At 51.8% G+C, this 24,063-nt stretch overlaps 1 protein-coding gene across 1 annotated transcript in view; it reads right to left on the minus strand.

The window, feature by feature from the left end:
- The window catches only part of MYH7B (myosin heavy chain 7B), a 28,695-nt gene extending 14,892 nt beyond the window's left edge, over window positions 1-13,803 (minus strand). Inside the window, exons 1-16 of the mRNA XM_055721579.1 lie at window positions 13,652-13,803; window positions 12,823-12,926; window positions 10,948-11,091; window positions 10,700-10,856; window positions 10,570-10,597; window positions 9,386-9,482; window positions 8,479-8,502; window positions 6,540-6,632; window positions 5,688-5,751; window positions 5,468-5,566; window positions 4,301-4,404; window positions 3,608-3,746; window positions 2,217-2,335; window positions 1,250-1,399; window positions 744-914; window positions 27-206 (exon numbers count right to left, since the gene is read on the minus strand). Of these exons, the coding sequence (XP_055577554.1) occupies window positions 27-206; window positions 744-914; window positions 1,250-1,399; window positions 2,217-2,335; window positions 3,608-3,746; window positions 4,301-4,404; window positions 5,468-5,566; window positions 5,688-5,751; window positions 6,540-6,632; window positions 8,479-8,502; window positions 9,386-9,482; window positions 10,570-10,597; window positions 10,700-10,856; window positions 10,948-11,091; window positions 12,823-12,926; window positions 13,652-13,748 (1,770 nt within the window). The 5' untranslated portion in view covers window positions 13,749-13,803. The remainder of the gene's footprint in view (window positions 1-26; window positions 207-743; window positions 915-1,249; window positions 1,400-2,216; window positions 2,336-3,607; window positions 3,747-4,300; window positions 4,405-5,467; window positions 5,567-5,687; window positions 5,752-6,539; window positions 6,633-8,478; window positions 8,503-9,385; window positions 9,483-10,569; window positions 10,598-10,699; window positions 10,857-10,947; window positions 11,092-12,822; window positions 12,927-13,651) is intronic.
- Window positions 13,804-24,063: the final 10,260 nt, after the last annotated feature.

The following is a 24,063-nucleotide window of genomic DNA, read 5'->3' on the forward strand; positions in this document are numbered from 1 at the left end:
CTGACCACCCCAGTGGTGGGACGTACCACCCCAGCATAGTGCACCAGCTCAAAGTGGGCCTCGTATTTCCGCTTCTTATCCGGCCGGGGCTTCTGGAAGTTGGGCGACTTCCCGATGTGGTTGTCATAGAGCTTAGCTTTGAACGACATGTCAGAGGCTTTCGGGAACATGCACTCCTCTTCAAGGATGGACAGGATTCCCAGTGGCTGCAGGGAGAAGGTGGTATAAAGAGATCTGAGCTCAGTGTTGCCATGTCCTATCCCAGAATGGGGGAGTCTTGGTGACACTGAGCAAGGTCACATCCTCTCCAGTATCCTAACAGGTTTTCTCTTTTTTTAAAAAAAAAAAAAATATTAATTTCCTCCATGCAATGGTGGAAATCTTTTACACAAGCTGCTCTGAAATAGCAAGTACTTAAGAGGCATTAAGGAGCAGCAAGTGGGTAGGAAAAAAGGGGCAGAGATCACTGTTCTCTGGAGGAAAAGGCTGCACCAGGTTTTGTGGCTCGCTGGTGGGTAGGACCGTAATTTCCTTGGTTTCATAAAGTCAAAATTTGTGCCAAAAAGGACTCAATGGGCTGGAGGCTCTGAGCTGTAAATGTGGGAAAAACAAAATGGGACATTTGGCACTGACTGGGGAGGGAATAATTTCATTTCTGGTAGCAGAGCACCTCTCACTGTTCCAGTCTTTGCAAACAAACTGCCTACCAGAAGTACCGTTCCTGTGCCTCACTCATGCTTTACCTTCTCAATGAGGTCAATGCAAGCCTGCAGGTCCAGGCCAAAGTCAATGAAGACCCATTCGATGCCTTCCTTCTTGTATTCTTCTTGCTCCAGGACAAACATGTGGTGGTTGAAGAACTGTTGCAGCTTCTCATTGGTGAAGTTGATGCACAGCTGCTCAAAGCTGTTGAACTGCAAGAATAAAATACATCTGTGTCAGAAGGAGCTCCAAATGTGAAGTGATTCACTCTTCTGATTTGTTTAGGTGTGGAGTGATCTCTGCCAGGCTCAGCTGGATTGCTACCAGAGCAGGTAGCCAGAAATCACTGGAGATGTGCCCACAGCAATGTTACAACAGTCCTTGCAAACTGCCCGTTTGCTCCAGATTAATTATTTCAGAAGAGAGCTCTTTTTCTTATCAAGGTCAGCAGTTTCTTGGAAGAGATAGAGCTGTCAATCATGAGGGGACTGAGCTGTCTAGCTATAACATTCCTCTGAACCCACTGCAGGGGGCTGGCAGAACTCACGTCAAATATCTCGAAGCCTGCAATGTCCAGTACTCCGATGAAGAACTGTCTGGCCAGCTTGGTGTCAAGGGTCTTGTTGATCCGAGTCACCAGCCACTTGAACATGCGATCATAGGTGGCTTTAGCCAGGGCTCCCACAGCATAGACAACCTGCCAAAACAAATCATAGAGCAGGTCACGAGCACTTATGCTTCTCCTTGCTTTCATAGGAGTTAGAGGACGAAGAAGAGAGCTCCTCTTGGCACACAAAGGACAGACAGAGAGATCCAGGGAGTTCATGGTTACAGTATGTGCTCCAAGATTAATTTTCACATGCTTACAAGTGTGTTCTTGTGTCCCTGGCCTGGTCTTAGCCTCCAAGGTCTTGGGATACAGATTCAGACTAAAGGGGTATTTTCAGAAGCCTTGTGCATGGCAGAAGCCTACAGCACACTTTGGGTAAGACACCAGCTCCTAAGGTTGTCTTGAATTTTCCTCGACTGGCTTGCACTGTTCAGGCCAGGTTTGGGTTCCTAACTGTGATGTGGCTGGAATCTGACAAGATACGTTTTTGGTGTATTTGAGTCTCCCACAATATAAGTTTAAATGAGTTTTGGATGAGTATTTAGATAAGTTTTCTACTTTCCAGAGCTGAACTCTTCATTGGGAGTGTGTGACTGTCTCTGAAACAGACCCATAGAAAATGGACCTCTTCTGGCTGTGATCCAACCCACATCTCAGATACTGCACTGAACCTCCAGCCTTGGCTAATATCCAGAGCTGTCTGCCAGCTCTGCTGCCAGCTTTCCCAGCTGCTAAGAGCCAATAATCATGGATACATCTTCTCATGCTGCTCTGGGGTCTCCTCCTAAAGCCGAGAGAGTGAACTGAAGCACCGTTCACCCTGTGCAGAGAACATTGTGCTATGGGCCTGCTTGCAAAGGAGTCACATACCAGCATGAGTAAGGAGGTGTCCTTGGACACTCACCTGTTCCACATTCTGACCTTTGGTCACGTATTCATTGCCCACTTTCACACGAGGATGGAGCAACCCCTTGATAAGATCAGCTGAGCTGATTCCCATGAGGTAGGCAGCTTTGTCAGCACCTGTAAAACAGTACAAAGGCATGAGGAGCCAGCAAGGAAGACTTGGGAAGGAAAAAAAAGAAAAAAACCCAAACCAGCTCTTCTGCTGATCAGTGCTAACTATAGTAGTTTTTCCACCTGCTCCAGAGTTCCCTCCAGTGTCTAGTGTGATTTCTCATCTTGCATATTGTATGACGCTTTTAAAGTCTGGAGCTGCTGCCTGAGAAGTTACTGGTTGGAGGAGATGGCCATAGCAGACCTGCTGCACCTTGACAGGTGCCTAACACCTTTTTGAGTCTTCTTGATCTGGTGATAGCTATGTATTTGCCGGTGGAAGCTTGGATTCCCATGCAGCAAATCTGAACTGACCAGAAGAGAGGTGATTTTCTTGCTTATCTTTCATAGACTCCTAATAGCAGATTGTAGCCAGAAAATCACTTCTGTAGGGAAATCACTGCTAGATCAAAATCTTCACTAATTACCAGGTAGCAGCTTTGCGTTGACATTCCTCAGGCAAGGGGAACTCTTCCTTCATGAATATTAGCATGACAAGGTCTAATCCAGGTAGTCATTTCTGCTGGATCCCTGCCTCAGCTGATGTCTAGTCACTGCTTAAGCCTTCCAGTTAAGTGACAGGGCTCCCTCTTCTCATCCTTCTACATGCTGGAAAGTCACCCTCTCCTTGAAGCTTCTCCATTATGCCTGGGAGCATAAGGCATAATGCAGCAGGGCAAAAGCAACAGAAAATATTTGAGCTTTGACCTTTCTGAATGTTCAGGTTTGCTCTGTAGCCTGACTATTGTCTTAGATCTATGATTTGCATTGGATTTTCCTAAGCAACAAACAAGGAAAAATTATTAGACAGTGACTGTGTCCTACTTCAACCACTTTTCAGGAGGCTGTGACTTGAGCAGGTCCTTGCAGACCTGATCGTGGCCTGGCTCACGTTCTGTGGATGACCTGCTCTGGAAGGCTGTCTCATGAAGTGCAAGAGAAGAGGAGACGAAGGGCAGATGAAAACTGAACGAGGTGAAGCACAGCCAGGGTGTGACAGCCTGTGATGCTGTGGAGGCAAGTCTGACGCAGATGAGACCACCTAGCGCGTGCAGGAAAGGCTCTCCTACATATGCCCGCTCAAGGACTAGTCCCTTTGTGCACCTACAGCAGGTCCTAAGACAGTGGGTTGCTTGGGGTTGTGGTGACTGACCTTCATGGACCAGCCCAGGGAAGTTATCACAGTCTGCCCTGGGAGGAATTTGCATGCCTGATCTGGCAGCATGGAGCCAAACTCACTTTCAGTGCCGTCAGCCTCTGCCTGCTCTTCTCGCTGCTTTTGCTTGAACTTCATGTTGCCAAAGTGCATGATAGCACCCACTATTTTATAGGAGCCATATTTCTCGTCATTGCTGAAGCCCAGGATGTCCATGGCATGCTGAAGAGAGACAAAGCAATATATAGAGAAAAAAAATCACCACTCTGAGGTGAGGGTTGGTCCTCCCACCATCTCCTAAGGCACCCTTTCTATCCCGGGGCTCTGAGCAGGGTGCTCTGTCTGGTGGGCACCTAGCCAAGGAATCCTGTCCATAGGATTCTGAATGCGAGTGCAGCTCCCACAAGATCTATTTGAAAGCAAAAGGGCTAGCCTAGCACCCAAAAGCATGGAGTTTTCCAAGCTGAGGTCTCATCTTGCCACAGGAGCCATGCAAAGTGCTCTGTGCTAGAAGCCCTCCCTAATGCAGGGAACTACTCTGCCTGGATGAGGCTGTTGATGGACATCAGACTCACTCTGCTCTTCCTTGTACGCTCACAGCATGTGTAGAGCGACTGCCAATAAACCAGAAGGAACTCACAGCTAATTTAAAGAGGGACACAGAAAAGCCAGAACACGTCCCCATGTCTGCCCAGAAGAAGGTTGTGCCTGCCCACCCCCCACCCCACCCCAAGTCTCCTTCCTCGGGATGTGCAGTCTGAAGGAAGTACACATACATCCGTTGCCATGAGCTCCTCGCCGTCATCCAGGTTGTCGACAGTTGTTACACCCTGCGAGCAGAAGTGGTAGTCGTAGGGGTTGAGGGAGAGCAGCAGCATATCTGTTGGGGGAACACATGTAGAGGGTGAGGCCAGTCTGACAGAGACAAAGCTGGGGCAGAGGGACAACCCTGGAGACACAGATGGAGCAGTAAGGCTTCACCAGCCTCAACTAGAGGGCACCAGCTGGTGGGAGGAACAGCCTCTTCAAGCTCAGGCAGGTCCACACACGGGTCCATCTCTTTTGTGATATGCCTCCTGCTTGCTATCTTGGGACATGGCTTGGCTGCAGACTGATTTAGAAGTGGCCATCCATGTCCTTGTGACCACCAGATAAGATTACTGCTCTGCACAGCTCTCCAGACCTACCTAATAAGGTATTGTTCTCAAGCCAGCAACAAGCTCAAGAGCCTGCAGCCAAGAGGCTGACCACGCCAGGGGACTGTGCCAGCCATCTTTCTGCAGTGTGGAAAGGTCTCCCGTGTACCGCGTGTGAGCTGGCACCTGGAGGGCAGGGCTGCTCAGAGCACAGGACCGCTGCCCTGCACATTTGGGTCAGCTGGGGCTGTCCTGGGGAACACATCTAGGGTATGCCTACAGCCAGGGCTGCTGCTGCGAGTGAGCTGTGCAGCTGTTTTCAAGCTCACCTGAAACAGGTCATCTCACTAGGGTGGCCGAAGAAGCTCAGAGTGGGCTGCAAAACACTTCCCCCTACCCCAAAATGAGGAAATACTCAGCCTGCACATGCTGAGGTCAGTGTTGTACCTACTACGTGATGAGCACTCTATGCAAAGCAGCTTTGCAAAGCATGCTCCCACCCTGCAGACAAACCCCAAGTGACCACTGCTCTGCTCCGAGACAGCTGCAGAAAAGGCTTTAGTCTGGCTCCTCGGTCAGTGAGGATAAAGGATCCTGCACTAGATGACCTCTTGAAATCCCTTCCACCCTGAATTACCTGCCAACCCTATGATCTCAGCAGCAGGCAAAGCATTTGAGGGCAGTACCTGCATGGTGGGCTGGGTTTGCTCATTCTTTGTGGACCCCAAAGCTGGCAACAGAGCCCTACTTGTGGCTATTTTAGGCCATCGTGCTACAAAGACTCTGCCACAGCTTCGGCTGCCTTACCTTGCAGCTCTGGCTTCTTCCCAGAGAGGATCTGGTAGTAGATGTGGTAGCTTCGCTCTTTAGGTTGCTGGAAAATCACTCTTGATTTTTCCAGAAGATCTAGAATCAAATAGGGCAGAGGGGTTAAGGGAGGGCTTGTTCTTCCACGAAGCTGACCCAGCATCAACACAAATAGCGAGAAGAAATCCCTCCCCACGGCAGCTGGCACGTGTTTACTCACAGATGTCAATGTCTGCAGAGGCCAGCTTCCCTGAGGGGCCAAAATGGATCCGGATGAACTTGCCCTGAAAACATTTGCAGGAGATGAGTGCTGGGCTTGGCTACACAGCTACAACTCTGAACAGCACCCAGAAACCTCAGACAACTACAAGAAACTGGTAATTTCCCACTTCTTAAGCTTCTGCTGATACCAGGCAAGTTACTGGGCTCAGTGAGGAGTAGATGGGTGAAGTTCCCTGGTTTGTAACATGCAGAGGGTCAGACAGCATTGCCTAAGGCTTTAAACACTATACAGGCAGAAATTTCACTCACAACAGATAAATCCCTGTCCTCAGACCTGTTCTTGAAGCTAAGCAGTTCTGCAGGGCAGTGTGATACTGAGTCTGCCCACGGCCTCCTGCTCTGTGGTGTGCTGAGGAATCTCACCCAGGTGTCTTCTCTCCCTCCAAGGCACAAGAACAGGCATCAAAGCCACCTGTGGCTGATGAGCTCAGCATCCCACAGCAGACCCAGGCTGCACTTAGTCGAAAAGATGCTGCTCCTCGGAAGGGGCACCCTTGCCTCTCCCAGCTCCAGCACTTCAGGCTGTGCTTACTGGCCTTCTCAGCTCTGGTTCTGTAAGGCCAGCCATGGGCTGTGACACCAGGGTGATTTTTTCTGACCAGCACACCATCTACTGCACTGATGCAATCAGAAGAAGCTTCACTTCAGCAATCCAGCCCCACCAGGAAGCAGAGCTAGCCTCCTGCTACGTGCCTTTGTCTCATGCCCTACAAAACCACAATGCCACACAAGCAATGCATTCATTGCATAAACACGACACATGAGCTCTCTGTCCTGCTAAGACACTTACAAAACGTGAAGAGTTGTCATTCCTTATGGTCTTGGCGTTGCCAAAAGCTTCCATAGCTGGGTTAGCCTCAATGATTTGATCTTCGAGGGTGCCCTGGGAAAAAAAATAAAAAGGTTGTGTCAGATCCCACCCAGCCGGAGGGGATTTGTTACCAACAACACAGGGAAACAGTGAGTGGGGATCCTGGCACCACCCGCCTGCTATGCTTGTTGGCTATCTTTAAGAGCCTCCTGCTCCTGAGGCATCTCCTTGTCTAGAGGCAATGCAGCTCAGTTTAGGGTCACCAGAGTTAGGTTTTGCAGCAATGCCCTTTTGTGGGCTTCCCCTTCCCTGAACTGGTCCCTCTGAGTATCCAGGCTACTGTCCTTTCTGCACACGGCAGTCCGTAGCCCCTTCCTTAGGCTGATAAGATATGCAATCCAAGAGCAAGCACGCATTGTCACAACAGTCTGAAACATTTCAGGCTCTTTGGCTCTGCCAGGCATTTCCTCATCCATCAAACCAAAGTCTTGGACAGTTCAAATCACAGCACATCGCAAAAGAGGAGATCCAGAAAACAGGCTTGGCCTACAACTCCCTGCAGCAACAACATGCACAGCACGGTCACAGCGTGACGGGAAAACATCACAGGTCCCAGCTGGCGTGACCTGTTGAACTTACTGGAGGTCTCCAGAGCAAGTCCCAAGATTAATCTTCCCCTAACCTTGTTTTTCCATTCATATTTCACATGCACAGTTCAAAGATAAAGAGACAGCCTCCACCTAACGCAGGCAAAGCAGGACCAGCATTCAAGGAGAGAAAAAAGGCTCGTGCCAAGCCACATGAAGGATAGTGGGGGTTGAAAACAGTAGTAGAGTTTGGTGGCACAGGCTCCTGCAGGATTTTTCCTGAGAGCTTTTGCCTGTGCTCTGACACATTACAGTCCATAGGGCTTTCCTTAGGTGGGGAACACCAGCTCCGGGCTCTGCCCTCCAAGAGCCACACTGTCTTTTCAACATGGGGCCCATGATTTCTCCCCACCTCTGCAGCTTCAGGCACGTGAAGAGCAAAAGAGACAGGGAGCAGCTGTGATGGTTATCCTTCGATCTGTTATCTTTAAATTCAGCCTGATCTAAAATTGCCTGGCCTGTGAGATTCCATGGGGGCTGCCCCAGGACCCCCAGATTCAGCCCCAGCTATCTCACTCTCAGTAAGTTTGCCCAAGCAGATTTATGTGTTACTGAGCATCCCCCAGCCAAGGGTGTACAAGAGCTAAAGGCTGTCCCACAGTGCTCAGAGAAACCAAGCCCAAGGGCATACAATTGATCTGCTGAAATGGCTGAGCCCTTGGGGTGCTGGGAGCACCAGGGACCAAACCGAGCCTTTGCTGGACTTCCACAGCCACTCAGCTGTTTCCTTGGAGCTAATAAAGCACCTCAGAAACACACCCCAGAGAAGGACATCAGCTGCCTACAATGTGGTGGGGCCAAGCCAGTTCAGGTCTTTGCAGAGGGTGGCCTGTGCAGGTCTGCAGCCAGGCTACGGTGCTGCCCATGGCAAAGAGGCTCTTCCCTGCCCCTCAGCACCACCACCCTCAGCCAGGCTCCGAGGCAGGGGGGACACTACCACAGAGTGGAGGCTTCACCTTATCTTTGGAGGAGCCCACGGCACCCCCAGGCAAACACCGCGCTGGTTAGAAACGAGCATTTGAAGAGTAAAGATCCCTTGAAGGAAAGGTGGAGTCAGAAAGGTAGAAAGTCATGAAGAGGCAAAACCACCAAAGCTTCAAACTATGGTAAGGTGGGAGATACAAAGCCAAGCGGAGAACTAAATGCTGCCCAGGTGCTCCCAGACCCGAGGCAGAGGCCCCACACAGGCTTTCCTCATCACCCCGCCATAGCTCTGTGGTGCAGCACAACTCTGTCCTCAGCATTCAAGATTAGGAGTCTACAACACTTACCCCAGTTTTAGTGGCAAGAGCTGCCTAGAGAAAGGAAAGAAAATCGTCTTTAGAAATCCAGAAAAGCCAGGCAAGAACCACAAGAAGCATGGTCAGAAAAGCAGGGCATGACCATTTAGTGCCAAAAAAAGTCCAAGAAAAACATGGGAGGATTAAACTTCATAAGAAATGCAAAAAAGTTGTTAAATAGATTAGCTCAAGAAAATAAAGAAATGCATCAAAAAGCAAGAACAGTTAAATTCAAACCCAAAGAAGAGTAAAGAAAATAATGCTGAAGTATTGCTTGTCTGATACCTAAAGCAGCCAGTTTGTTTCTACAAGGGCAAAGCAGGCTGGAGCCTCAACGTATCAAGAAGAAATAAGCAATTGCAAGGGCAGCTCAAAAATAACCAGCACCAAAGAAATGCAAGAATCAAAACAAGAGCAAGAAAAGCACAAGGTAGAAAAGGGTCAAAATGAACAAGAGGATAAAAAAAGGAGAAAAGGATGAAAAGCAAGGCTTAAAAGAGGCAAAGTGGGAAATGGTGGGTTTACTTCATTTTTTTAATGCTCCTTAAGAAGAAGATCTGCAGGGTATTGAAGGAGGAAGAGAAGATAAAGAGGGCATCTAAAGCACCTCTTCCGGGCTGCACAGATTGAGCAGCCACATTAAAAAAAAAAATCCATTTCCCCTTGAGCAAGATGATTTCAAGCCTTGCTTGTTCAAAAGTCAGGGAAAAGCCAAGCCCTGGGTGGGTCAGACCAAAACACGCTTCCAAATGCAAAAAGTTGGGGGAAGGAAAAAAAAAAGAGGTAAAAAGAAGAAGGAGGGAAAGGGGAAAAATAAAAAAAATAAAAAAAATTAAAAAAAATAAAAAAGAAAGAAAGGAAGAAAACAGCAAGAACTTGTTTCAAAAGAGGGTCTTACTAATTTCTTGCCCGGTGTGTCGCCCAAGGCTGCGACAATGGCAAAGTACTGAATGACCCTCTTGGTGTTTACAGTCTTACCAGCACCAGATTCTCCGCTTAGAGTAACAGAAATACACAGATCAAGGACATGAGGCAAAGAACAGACAAAACTTCAAACAGAGACCCTGCCGCCCTGCCGCCCCGCTCGTCATGCCAGGAGGGAGAAGCAAAGCATCGGAGGGGTGGGGAGGCTGGCACTCTCAAAGCCCTCACCCTGGGGGTGTATGTGCCTGTCTCTGGGGCTTGTCTTTGGAGCGAAACCCAGCTCCATCCTCGCTGCAAGCCCGCGCCCTGCCCAGCTCCTCGAAGGTGCGGCGGGGGCTCAGCTGCCCACCGCAGAGGCTGCGGGAGGTGCAGGCACCCACCGGCGCTGTACAGCCCTGGGGCTTCGGCCGCCCGGGGTCAGCCAGGAGCCAGCCTCGCCTGCGCCCGCTCAGGTTGTTTCAGCACACCCCGCTTTGTTGGGGGTCCTGGAGACGTACCAGGGTGTACCCTGCCCAGGCGGGCCCCGCTGAGCTCATCCCTATAGTTAGCTGCTCTCCCATTGTAATCCCAGATGACAAAGAGCCGGGGGGAGGTGGGGGGCAGAGCCGCCACCAGCCACGTGCCAAGCATCTCTCCACAGCCCCTGCCTTTCCTAATTAGGCTATGGCCGAGGCTAAAAACGTCCGTGGCTCCTGGCAGCGGCGTAGGGTCCTTTAGAGTCCTTTATATAGCCCTTATCTATATGTCACTTGAAATCAACCTGGCCTACACCCTCCCACGTCACCCTCCTCCCCCGCCACCGCCCCACCGGCCACCGCCGCCATCTCCCTCCGGCTTTGGCCTCCATTTCTCCTTCCCCCTTGCTCCTCAGAGGCCGCCGGCGGTTGGGGTGCCCCACGGCAGCGCCCGCAGCTGTCGGGGTGCGGGGGAGCCTGCCCGCCAGGCCCGCGCAGGGCTTTGTCACCTGGCGCGGTGGTGGCAGGCTGGGCGGGAAGGGAGGGGGGGGCCGACAGCTGCCAGGGCCGGGGGGGGATGTGGCCATGGGGGCCCTCCTGGGGCATGGGGTGCCTGCCCAGGGGTCCCCCGGGAGCACGGCGTGGGGGGCCATGACTGCTCACACTGGGGCTGGATGGGGCAAGGGCATTGGGGGGCACTCACGTGATGAGCATGGACTGGTTTTCGCGGTCTGGAAGAGAAGGAGCGGGCATTAGGCCAGTGCCCCCCCCCTCACCCCTTGCCCCCACAGCCCAAATCCCCCAGGCTGGGGGTCCCCGAGGCGAGGGCTTACTGCGCAGCATGTCGTTGTAGGCGTTGTCGGCGATGGAGTAGATGTGCGGGGGTGCCTCGGAGCGCCGCTTGCCCTTGTAGGCTGCCACCACCGGTGCCGTGTAGACAGGCAGCCACTTGTAGGGGTTGATAGTGACGCAGAAGAGCCCCGAGTAGGTCTGCAGGGGGGAAAGGATGAGGGACGGAACTTCCCCGACGCCCCTTCACCCCCCTACCCCACGAGGTGAACCCCGGGCACCGTCGGCTTACATAGATCATCCAGTGGGAGTAGCGGCGCTTCAGGTTATAGAGCACAGAGGCCTCGTTGAGGTGCGTCAGCATGGCCATGTCCTCAATCATGTCAAACTTGGGGGGGTTCATGGGCTGCAATTCATCCTCCTTCACCACCCGCGTCTGCCGGAGGAGGAGGGACACATCAGATGGACCCCAGTGCCCACTGAACACCCTCTCCCCCAAAACCCGCCAAGCAGACGGGCATTTAGCAGTCCCACATTGGCCCCTGTCGGTGGTCCTCCCAGCAGGGCTGCCCTCCATTTTGGGGTGACGGGGCTGGGGGAGCCCCACCAGCACCCCAGCCACAAAGGCCAGTGGGGACTAGCAAGCCCCAGCCCCAGGGAGATGGGCTGTGGCTGAGCCCGACTGAGGGGGTCCAAGCCGGGGGGCACCAAGATGTCACCCCACAACATGCTCGACACCCCGTCTTGTGCTCTCCTCTGCAGCCTAAAGCCCTGTGGCGGCACAGGCTTTCACGCGGAGAGATCCCTGGTTATTTGGGCAAACAGCTGAAGCCTATACACCATCACTTATAACTGGATTTATTTAATCCCACGAAGCCAAGCACTGGGAAACTATCGCGTTACGTATCTGGCCCGAGTGGAAGAATCCGGATTTAGCAAATGGTCTTGTTAATAAAGATTACATGAAACCTTTCAAAGAGATTTTGTTTGGGGTTCTTTTATGGGTAAACATGAAGTGTGTGGTGTTAAAAGGTGCTAGGTGTAAAAAGCAGGAGGGTAGACAGAAGGATAAGGATGGGGTTATGTCTCCTGAAGCTGTTTCTGCTGGAAATGCTGATCCAGGAAAGCAGATACAGTTTCAGATTTTGTAAGTCTGTGACAAACTATTAAAAAGGACAGTTTCAAAAGAGAACAGCAAAAAAGGTTTGGAAACTCCTTTGTTTGCAGAAGCTGAGGATCTTTTAAACATCAGAATAAGCTTATAAAATTTATACTGCCTCCTCAATAAATTTTATTTTGGAGGGGGAAATTTTTTTTTACTTATTTTCCCAGTTCCAGACAAATATATATTCAAAGCCTTAACACTTTTCAAAGATGATTCCTTTTAAATTTGGCAGACATTAGCACTTCTCAGTGCCATTCTTGACTAGCCAAGAAATATAAATAATAAAGCCTATCATTTACTGCCTGGTCAGGTTCTTGCTCTTTTTTCCAGTTTTACCCCAGTGTGGGTTTCTGTGCTGCAATGAAGTTGCAGGGCCATGCGACTTCCATAGCCATGAAACAAGTATTAATTAAGCTCATTTGCAGCTATTTGTACTGGATATTATCTTGACAAGTTTCAGCTGACCCTGGGCTGCTTTGCCTCCCTGCTGCTGCTGGAAAGCGGGAGCCTCACCACTACAGAGAGCTGGTCCTACCCCTCTGCCCAGCATCTGTTCTCCCAGCAGCACCACTCACTTGGCTGCAAATCCTGGCTAAAAAGAGCAGGAACTGGCCAGTTGGCCCCTTACCTCTTGTTCCACCTTTGAGACCAGCCAGGCAGTGGTTCAGCCCTGCAAGGGGCTGCGCTGGGGCAGCTCTTCCTCCCGTGGCCGGGGGCTGTGCTGGGCCAGCCCCACTGTCCCCCTTCGCTCCCTTGCACGGTGAATGGTGTTTGAAAGCAAACCCTCGACGGGGGGACGATGAACCGCTGCTGCTTTTGGCAAGTAACTGGCCTACGTGTCCTGACACACCGCGGTGTGTGTCCCCTCGGGGCATGACTGATTGCTGAGCATGGAAGGGTTATCAGCAAGAGCTCAGCTAGTTTCAGACGTGATCTTGTCATATGTATCCCCCTTCCACACACACTTTATCTCCCTTGGAAAATGAAAGGTATTTTGCTTACTTCCTTATTTTTGGTTTCCACAGTGACTTTGCCACCGGAGCTTTCTTTGATTTCCACTTCAATGTAAGCTTCTTTCTCATCCGGGATCCAAACTCGCTTCTTTCCTGGAGGAGAAAGGAATGGAGAGGATAGGGAAAGGGAAGGGAAGGGGACACAAACAGGTTGAAATGCAGGAAACTATTTGAAATTGTCAACTGAAAGCCACCTGAATGCACTCCAATAACATGGAAGGACAGTGATTATTCCTTCCTACGTTTTTGGTCATAGGAGCTGGGATTTCTTTGTCTGCTTCATGTTTGGCAGCGGTTTACTTTGCTGGGGTCAACTTTTAGCCTGACAAAAGTCTGCTGCTTCACATGTGCTTGCACTCAGACCTTTTTGAAAAAAGGACAGTGAGAGGAAGCAAAAGTCTCCTCATTTGCCAAACTGAGAGAAGCAAGTTGGGCCCTGGAGCCGGAGCAGTGAGCTGCAGTACAGTGGCGTGGCTGAGCAGAGCAGACATCTCCAAAGTGAAACAGAGCTGGAGAAGGCTTTGACACCAGTCCTTCAGCCCATCTCCCTCAGCCCTCCAGCCCCCCAGGGATGGGGAAAATGAAGGGCCACCTCTGCCTGCACCTCAGCAAACAAGGGGAAAGTCAAGACCCTGCTTTTCCTACTTCTAAAATCTTCCTGCCCTTCAGGGTGCTGGGGGCAATTCTGCTGCACCTGCAATACCACAAGGACCAGCACTGGAAAAGGGATGGAGATGGTCTCTGAAGAGAGCCATGGCCAAGGGGCTGGCTGGGGGCACACACATAGGGCTGTGCCGAGACCTGCCTTGGGGTCTTACCATCAAACGGTATTGTCTGAAGCTTCAGCTGCTCTGTGTAGCTTTTCCGGAGGTATTCAGCAGCCTCCCCAAACTCACTCATGTCCAGCATAGACATCTTGCCGAGCTGGAGGGAGACTTGGCTGCAGTGAAGAAAGTGAAAGACACCGGAATGCTGAAAGGAAGGAAGAGACAAGGAGTCAGTGAATGGAGAAAGCTCCCACCGCTGGGCTGCTAATCAAGAGCAACATGGTCATCAAACACGTTTTTAAATTCAAAGAGTGAGAGAAGACAGCAACAATACTAGCTAATAATAACAATGCAATAACAAGACAATTACTGAACACTTTCCCTTCTGTTGCTACCAGCCCCGTGCCGCAAGTCTCAGCTGGGTGAGCCAGCATCGCTTTGGTGTCAAAATCCACATTTGCATTTTAGGTGTCACCAGAGATCGTCAACGACACCCTTTTTCTTGATAAACTCAGCTAAAATCTATTCCAGCTCTACAAACCTCTTGGAGCCCTGTTACCCTCACAAAACCTCTGCAAAGACCCCGCGCTATTTTGCCAAGCAACATTGCAAGAAGATAAAAGCAAGACTGGAGGCATTATCCCTGGGAAGACCCCTTCTAGAAGACCGCTGTGACAGCTGCTTGGAAAAGCACTTTTATGATAGTGCTTTCTAATATCCATCTAATGCGGTATCGCACAGCAGAGCTCTGAAACGCTGCAGCGATCACAACCATAGCCACTGCTGGTAGCCAGCAACTTGGCAAAGTGCGCAGACCTTAGCGAAAATGCTCTCAGTCCAGGTCTGTCCCCCCCTCCCCCGTATCGCCAGTCAGCCCCTGTCCTCCAGGAACATCCACCCTGCAGAGGTGAAGCGGGTTAGTAGCAGAGGACAAGCGTGCACACAGACATGCTCTTTATTACTAACCTTGGTGATAGGACTGAGTGGCTGTGTGCATGCAGCAAAGCCCCTTTTTATTGTGTCTGTCAAGGTCAGAGTGGGAAAAGATATGTCAGAAATTCCCATGTGTCATGTCCACACAGCTCCATTGGTGCTGCTGTCCCACTGCCTGGAGAGACACAAAAGGCAAACTTCGCTTTTATCTCTCTGCAAATGCAGCCTGGTTATTTTTATTCCTGTATTGTCAGGCGAGTACAAAGGCAGAGCGAGAGACTGCAGCTCGAGGAGGCAGCACAGCTCTCCAAGCCTGCCACACTGCCTGCTTCGATGGGGAGTGGAGGAACGAGAGCTTCACCGTTTCCTCCTGCACCTGAGCAACCGGTCCTCCTGCTTCTTCCCTGCACTCCGCCAGGAGAGCTGCTGCCTGGTGGGATGTGTGCGGCTGCTGGCTTTCCAAGCTGGAGCATCCCAACCTCTCGCTCAGCTCTGGTTCAGCCTCTCCTGGACAGACTGCCTGGGAGCGGGGGACTGGGGAAGGACCTCGGGCTTGGTCTCTGCTACGCCACTGCCGCCTTCTCAAAGGGCTTGGCTTGTTTCCCGAGGAACACCGGCCGCTCCCTATTGAACAGTAACCATCAAAACACCAGAATTTACTTTTCTGGTTATATGCATGAAACTCAATGGTTTTGTCAGAGGGGCCTGATGCTCCCCTGAGCTGTGGTGGCCTGTGGGTAGCCCCCGAGGGCAGGCATGCTGCGGGGCAGGGGGGCTTGAGCCCCAGGTCGGTCTCTCTACAGTTGATGGGCTCTGCCTCTGGCAAGCTCTGTCCAGCAGTAACCCCCCAGGTCCTGCTCCCAGAGCTCACTCACCTTGGTGTGGGAGCCTGGCTCATGGCTAGGCCAGATTCAAAATCTCTCACCAGAGAGGCTGTTGGGTTTCATCCACACCATTTTACCTCGACAGCACCCAAAGACACTGTGTGCAACGCAGTGATCACAGCTGGGAGCACACCTCCATCACAGTACCACCACCACGTGCTGCCTGAGATGGGAACGGGACCCACAGCCGTGCCATGGTGATTTCTGTGCCAGGCTCAAGGAAAAGCCATTTTAGTTGCTGGCATCCCAAGTGTAGTGAGGTTTGTACCCTCGGGGCTGGCTGTGTTACTGCCTCCCTGACGCATCCCCATGCCTGCCCACCAAGTGCTCTGCTCTTCTCCTTGCCTTTGCCTCGGTGCACTTAAAGCAAAGTGGGGCTGGATGCTTTTTTGCACCCCATCTCCCTCAGAGAGAGTAAGGAGGTGCCACTGCAAGGGCAGGACCATCACGTACCTTCCCCAGGGCAACAAACCCCGTGGATCAGCCCAGGGATTGCAGCTGCGGTGTGCACACCCTGCCAGGGTGGGCTACTGCCGCTCAGCCCCCCGGGGAACACGGCCGGTCCTCTCTGCAGCGCCGCTCTGCTCCTTCCCAGACCCTAAGGCACTCCATGCCCCCTGTGGCAGAAGGGGCACTCGTGGGCTGCTTGGATTTGTGTGAAACAAGCTGCAGCTGCCTCCAGAGCTGGAAATCAGCCTAACTAGAGCTGGGTGACTTGGGACCCCCACGTGCATGTGCAGGGAGGGGCAGCATCTGGCCCCCCTAGATGGGCTGGATGGCTGCACCCCCCCTCCTCAGCCGGGGGGTGCCCAAGTGCCAAACCACCTCTTGGCTCTCCAGTCATGTCATGTCCAGGGGGGACAGAAATTAGAAATAACCCCACTCAGGTGATACCAGAGAACCGGGGCCCATGGGCTGCAGGGCTTTGCTATTCCCCATTCAGTACCCCTCGCACCCCAAATAAACTTGGGGTTGTTGTATCCTCCTGAGAGTAGGGGAAACTGAGGCACGGGGAGGTTAAGGATTGGCTGGATGTGGCGTGGCTTCTGCCATGGCCAGGATAGCAGCACCAGAAGCTGCTTAGGGCATGTGGCTTCAGCTGGGCACACAGCCCGGGTTACAGAGAGGTTTTTGCAGCCCCAGGACCTGCCCTGAACCTCAGCTAAGCACTGGAAGGGTTTCTGCTGAAGCCCAGCAGTCACTCCTTCATCCAGCGCACAGGCATGGTTTGCTGCTACATTCTGCGAGTGCCATCTCCTCCACAGCCCCCTGACAGGCAGGTCCTCTGCCCTGCCACCCTGCTTTGAAGTGAAGCCTGGGACATTCATGGGATGGAGGAGGACTCCAGACCTGTCCCCTGTGGATTGAGCCCCAGCAGAGAGGATAGCTGGGCTCAGGGAGGGGTTGATGCCTTCACTGGCTGCACGGTGTAATGTAAGGGCTTTGTGTGGTGCCAGTCTTCCCCACGAATTAAAATGTTCCTGTGGAGGGAGGCCTGTGGCATGGACAAGGTCACTTTGAGCACATCAGGATAAAGCGGGGTGCAAGCCCCCATCTCCATGTCCCACGTGGGCACTCTCTCACCAGGCTGATGTTCAGAAGCTGGTGCACAGCTGGACTCCATGGATGTGTGTACTGCAGCTGCCCTGGGGAGACCATCAGGGGGACACCAGTCCTGAGATCTCTCTTGATCATGGCATGACTGGGGTGCTCAACCCTTGCCAAGAAGGCAGAGTTTCAGTGTCCTGAAGAGTCACAGGCGCTGGTGGACCACAGGTCCCTCTGAGGTCACCCCGGTGGTCTTCTGCCTCTCTGCCCTGGGCTCAGAGTCAGGTTTCCACCCACGTCCTGGAGGGACCCGAGGCTTTTGGCAGGTCTGGTGCCAAGTACCTTTGCCACAAGCGCCCGGGCAGTGGGACAAGCTCTCGGCCCAGACCCACCAGCTGGCCCAGCCTCACACATTCTTCTCAGGGCATGTACTCCCCCCTCGCTCTGCTCACCCCCTCCCCTGCCTTATCTTTAAAGCGATTTTATTTTCGGAGATTCCTTCTGCAGTTCCTTCTGTTCGCCCTAGTTTCTCTCCCTCTTTGAAGAGGTTCCAGCAGGGTCCATCAAAGGCTGAGCAGATCTGTAGAAGGAGAAATGTGGAATGGTCGCTCCAGCAGCTGCTGAAGTGCATTTCCGCTTGGTTTAGGCGTTTTCAGCACTAGCATTTGTGATGTGGTTTTTCAGGGTGGTAGGAAGCTCATCCTTGTGTTGCTGGCAAGGCCTGAGCTGTGCCCTGCTCAGACAGGTGGGACGGGGCATCCTCAGCGGGGCAGCGGCCGCAGAGGGCTCCTGCGGACCTCCCACGAAACCCCACGGGCACGACGAGGAGCACATGCTTTTAGCTTGAACAGAGGGGAGTTTGCTAAATTTAGGTGGCTATTGCCCAAAGCAAACAGTCTGCCCGAACGTCCCACCAGCCCTGCACGACCATCCTCAGCAGTGGGAGCATCTGCCCTCACCATTAAGGTACCCCCACTCTTCCCCCCCTAGTCTGTGCTTGACGTTGGTGTCCCAGGATATGATGGAAGAGGATGGGGCTCCTCAGCCATGCCCCCACAGGCTGGACAGGCCTCTCCCCATGGGACAGGACACCACCAGCACCAGACTACAGAGCTGCCCCTTCAGTGAGCGTTTTGTGGTCAGATCAGCTCCTGCTCAGCCCTGGAGAGCCAGGAGGGTGCCAGGGGCTCAGCCATCCTCTCTGGAGAAATCCCCTGGCTGCTCCCTGACCCCCAGGAGGAATGTTTCCCATTAGCAGGCTCTGATAAGTGGCAGGAAGGAGAATTACTCTACGTGTCAGCCAGTTTGCTAGAGGTTTCCACACTTAACATATCACCGCTATCAGCTCCCTGAAATGCACTGGAGGGGAGTGCGAAGGCGGCTGATTAGATAAAGACAATCTATGGAGGGGCTATTTCAGGCATATTTCCATGGAGCGGGAATGTCTGCTTACAGCGAGACAGGCGGCAGTGACAGGCCAGCGCTGCCAGTCTGACAGTGTCCCCCTGGCTTAGCGTGGCCACCAAGGCTCCCTCCAAAGCAAACCCCTAAAACCCCACAGCCCTGTCCCCCCAGGGCAAGCGAGCAGTCACCGCCGCAGCACAGCTTTCCGTGTATTGCTTGACATCAGCAGGAGACAGGTGCGGCAGCGGTGCTGCTACAGGGACCCCAAGGGGCAGATGCTCCTGTGGGGCTTGGCATGGAGTTAGCACTGGGTCCCCTCATCTCACAGCTCCCTGGGCACTTCCCAGCACAAGTGCTCTGCTGCCTGGACGTCCCACCCTGGGGACAGTGCTGGTCCCCCTGTCCTGAGCTGGCTGTCCTTTGGCTGGGGGTGAAGTTTTGCCTCTATAACCCTTCATGAACACGCATGAAGCTGCCGCTGCCATGAGCACCTCGGTGCGGTGGTACACACCTCAGCATAGCACGAGGCTTGGGCAGCATGGGCATGCTGGCAGCTGACCCTCTGGGCACTGCGCTTGCACTGCATGGGGCAAGTCTCCAAAATGAGTATCAGGACTGAGAAAGAGACATGCCATGAGAAATTAAGTGTCCAGAGTTACCAAGCATGGTCACACACAGGCATGGAGACACCGAGATCACCTGGAGACTGGGAAAATCAGAGAGGTTTTGTTTGTTCACTTTGAATTTACTAGCTTTGAGGTTTGAGGGGTTTTCTCCTGGGGTTTGCTACCATAAAGCATCTGTTTAAGAATGAAGGTTGTACTGAACACTGCAAAAATTACAGGAATGTGTGAGCCTTCAGTGAAGATGCTTGAGGTTTCGGTAACACACTTCAAAACAATGACAGAAAAGAGAATCTTGCCCTGTCCATTTGAGTACTTAATTGCACCTTAACTCCAGATGGCCTGTCAGGACAGACCCTGGCATACAGCAGTCATTGGAAATCACGACCAAGAGCTGCCTTGGAGGCTGCAGGGAGGTGCAGAGCCTGATCAGAACCAGAGCCGGGACGTGGTTCTGCCCGTCCATGGGCCGGCTCTGTCCTAGCAGCGCCCTGGATGTTCTGGTTTTGCATCAGCTTTTGAGATGTGCGAGCACGAGGTGGGGCGGTGCTGTGCACACACCCCAAGCCCACACAACCAGCTGCTCACAGAGCATCGATCCTTGGGGGGATCCCATCACAGCCCCCTGCTCTCTCCATTCTTCATGCACCTTCTCCTTCACTCCATGGGAAACTAGCCCAGGGCGGTGTTGCAGGCATAAGCTGATGGAAGTGGCTGGGCTGGGCCAGGACCTGCTTGGCTTTAGCAGTGTTTCCTTGGCCTGAAGAAGTCCATGACTCTGCTCTCCTGGCCCATCGACCCAGCATTCTGCTCACTGTGGGCTCAGACACTGCTCAGTTTGTCCTTCCCGCTGTGCCTGCTCATCAAGCCTCACAATAGACGAAGCTCAAGTCTATCTCATGGCAAGGGACAATTGTTCAAGACAAAGTGGCAATAGATGTGGCAGATTTTCATGGAACCTGGTAGGCCTGGATGTTTCTCAAGACTGGCTGTCACCTGGGAGGGAGCAATATTCCTGCATGTCCTCACATCATGACAGGAGACCTTCTCACCTCACTATGGCCCATCGCAGCCCATGCTACCACCTGTCTGTCGGCCAGTGGGTGAAATAAACCTCCCTAAAAGCTCCCCAGGAAGCAAGTCCTGGTGCTGGTGGGACTCTGGCCTCAGGAGACCAGCAGCTGGGTCCCTCACAGCCAGTGCAGCATCTGCAGGGATCTGCTCCCTGCCAGCCAAAGCAGACCAGCATCCCTGGCTGGTCCCCACCTTGCTGCTGCAGAAGGTTGGGCACAGCTCGGGGAAGCGAAGGTGCAGCCAAACACAGGTTCAGCCTGGCAGCTTTGTTTTCCACCAGCCGGTCCTGCTGCCTCCCTCACAGCCTGGCTCGGTGTTATTTATACCTCACTCCATGGCCACTTCACTGCACAGAAAGGCCTGGTGGAAAAGCTAAGGAAGTGAAATTACTTTGGGGAAGAAATGACACTACCCATTTATAAATAACCCGGGTTTCATTGATCTTTTAGATGCTCTTTTGGCAGAGAGTCCAATGTCATTGCTCCAGCAATGCAGACAATACTTGGGCATTGTTTTATTCTCAGTTACAGGGAAAAGGACAGCACCAGCTGCCTTTCTATCTTTAGCCCATGAGAGCACTCTTCAATTGTTCTGAGCTTCAAACAATAGGCACATGTGTGTGTGGTTTAAGATTGCTGGCCTTACCAGAGCATTTTGCAGCGAAATACGGCCTTAAGAGACAATAGATTTCTTTCATGCCCTGGCTGAAGCTGGTATTTATACGACAGAGAAGCCATGGTGCAAGAGCTCTGTCTTGTTTTTCTTGTGCATGATGGGCCAGCGAGAGGTTCCGCTCCCCGGGGAGTCCTCTGAACTCTCTTCCACAAAAATAGCCCTATTGTTCTCCCTTTATTTGGCTGGTGCTGAACATCACATCATCCCGTCCCCTCGCAGGGTCAAGTTAATGGCTCTGGTACTATATTGCAAAAACAGGCTTCTGCATTAATGCACAGATATCCTGAGATACAAGAGAGTTGGCCAAAACCTCAGACTTGGTTTCTTTGCAGCTAGAAGAGCAAAGGAGAACTGGGGTATTTATTTTTTTGTCCCTGTAACAGGGCACCAGGGAAAGTGAGTGTGCCCGCACGTGGTTGACGAGTGATTTTTTGAAGGCGCGGATGGGCAGCCAGGCACCCAGCTCTGCAACCAGCCCGTCAGCTGCAGTGTATCAAATGCCTGTGCATAACTCAGCAGTGGAGTGGGTAAACGATCTGCTCACTTTCTGGTGGCTCTGCCAAGGCCCTCGGTGCCCAGCCGCCTCTGCCTGCATGGCTGGGGGACCGAGGCTGTGCCATGGGCATCCCAGGTGCAGGACGGGGCTGCATGTGGGACGTACCTGCTGCAAAGCCCCCATTCACGTGTCAGTCTCTGAAGAGTGAGAAAAGCAGGGTCTTGTCAGAACTATTTATTCCCCTACCCCGTTGTGGCTGATGTTGTATTGAGTTTCAATTGTCTGAGCCCTGGGCAGCCTTTGAAAGGGGACGCGACATCCCAAAGCCACAAAGCCCACCTTTGAAGGCTCTTTAGCAGCCAGAGGAGAGGTTTACAAGTATAAAGTGCTTTTCTTTAAACTTCGCAGGTCTCTATTTTTAGCAAATAAAGATAATGTCCCAGTTGCTGTTGTTCATCTTTTGTTGCATGTAACATGCCAAATAGTTACCATGTCTGCCATATTTTTTTATCATTAAACCTTCTCTGAGCTGCATTGCGGCTCTCTTACGCTATAGCAGAGATTAGGGGCTATCTGCATGTACAAATCCTCCCCGGGCTACTGGATTACTTTGAAAAGATCTCATTCTCCAGACTGAATTTGGAAAAGAGAAAGAAAAGACAAGTCAGAGCTCTCTATAAAAAGACTTTTCCCAGTCTGAGCAGGCTACATTCATTCTGGGAACTCTCAAGTACAGGGCAGCACCTTTTCCCAACTTTTTGCGATGAACTAGGACCATTTTTTGCAATGTATTGCTTAGAAACCCAAGATTTGCATGCCCCTTCTCAGACACTCAGAGCAAACAGAAAGGAGGAGGGACTCAGGACCCTGCGAGGATCGAGGACTGAGAGAAAATGCTTCTGTCTGAGTAAACTCTGTCCTTCTGCATCATCATTAAAACTCTTGGACTTTGTTCCTGACTTCCAACTGTTGACCCACATGCGGGTGAACAGCCTTTGCCCCGTGGTGGGGTCAGAGCAGGCTCCCAGCACAGGGCAGTTTTCCAGCGAGAGAATACTGGATCACCAGTCCACTTCCAAATTCACAGCCTGGATGTTATTAATTAAGGTGTGAATCCACAGTTACTGATCAAAGGATGGCAGAGAGCAAAAAGAAAGAGTAGGACTCCTGAGTCCAGAAAAGAGACTAGGTGTATGTTATTAGAGAGCTATAATCATAGAGCTTCATTTCAGCAATAGACCTCTAAGGGCAGAGCTAAGAGGCTTGCAATGACAACTCCTGGCGCTTGTAACAGGATAAAGAGCTGGTTATCTCCCAGCCTGTCCTGGCCACTGGAGATGATGCATCTATGGACGGTGACCTAGTGTAACAAGAGCCAGTGCTTGCTGGAGAAATCCCTCCACCACTGGCAGGCACATCCAAGGGTTGGGGGCTGCCTTCGCGCCTTCCTCTTAATGCATCCCGTTGCGGGGTACCCCTGCCTGGGGCTTTCCCTTGTTGCCCCAGAGTGTAGGTGTGGCTGAGGGCATGAGCACAGCACGTGTGAGCCTGACACCCTCCTCAAATGTCATGCTCTAGGTTAATATATATGTGTGTACGTATATACAGTCCTAATCCACCCACAGCCTCTCTGCAGGTTAGATGGGTCAGGGACCTTCCCGTGCAGACAGGTTCTGGGGCTTGCTGTGGAGCTTGGCACTTGGTGCATTTCCAGACTCGGTGCTGCTTTTGCTGCTGGGTAATAGCTCTCAGGGCAGACGGGGAACTGAGGCAAAGGATAAAGTCATTTGCCCAAAGTCATCAGCAAGTCAGTGGCCAAGTGAGGAAGGGATCCCCTTGCCCTCCTAGGCAGTCCAGCAACGCATCTTCAAGCTCTGGAACATGTCACCAAAGAGATGGGAAGGTCTCTGTTCTGGGAGGTTCTCAAGGCTTGGTTAAGCGAAGCCACAGCCACTCTGATCTTGTGCAAGGGATGGTCTCACTGTGAGCAGGAGGCCGGGTTAGAGACCAGCCCCTTCCCTCTCATTCCCTGACGTGAGGAAATGCCTGAGCTAATCCCTGCTGGTAGAGCAGACAGAAAAAATAAGTATCAGCAGGCAGCGCACTGGAGTCGATGAAATAATTCACAATTTCATGGCTTTGTGATGGCAGGATCTGAGCATCGTAGGTGGATTTACTCATCCCCTTCCCGAAGCTGCATTGTTGAAAAATTAAGTCCACATAAAGATCCAGATCTGAGGTGTTCAGGCGTTGTTCTGCTGGCTGACACACAAGCATCACATAACCATCTCTTCACCAGCAATCAATGATTTCAAATGTTCATAATGCAGGTCACAAGCCAAGTCCAGCCCTACTGCTTTTGTAGGAGCCTCCCAGTTATATCACAAATGTCCTGTGAAAATGTTTAAGCAACTCTATTGCTCCAGTAGGTACACAAATGATTGCCTTGTGATGACAATAAATGTTTTTTTCTAGTTACGCTGTTGTGTTGATGGTACCTTACTGGCGAATGTGTAGGGTTGTTTCATTTTATTACACTTATTGTAAGAGCAGAGAGAGTTAGGACTCACAGTTCCTTTGTATATTTAAACAAAAAAGTAGGAAGGACCTGGTTCGGATTCATTTGCACACAAACAAATCTTATCTGTTCCAAATACAGACACATTCCCACAGAAATAACCCTCTCGATTTGTCACACTGCCATTTCCAGCCTTATTGCTGGGAAATTAATATCCTGCAAGTACATGAAACTGTTCTGAAATCTGAGATTTACCAGATGTACTTAAATGAAAAGGCACAGAACAGCCCCCAGCCTTGGATCTGCCC

This window comes from Falco cherrug, chromosome 10 (assembly GCF_023634085.1).
Source record: "Falco cherrug isolate bFalChe1 chromosome 10, bFalChe1.pri, whole genome shotgun sequence".
Classification (NCBI taxonomy): Eukaryota; Metazoa; Chordata; class Aves; order Falconiformes; family Falconidae; genus Falco; species Falco cherrug.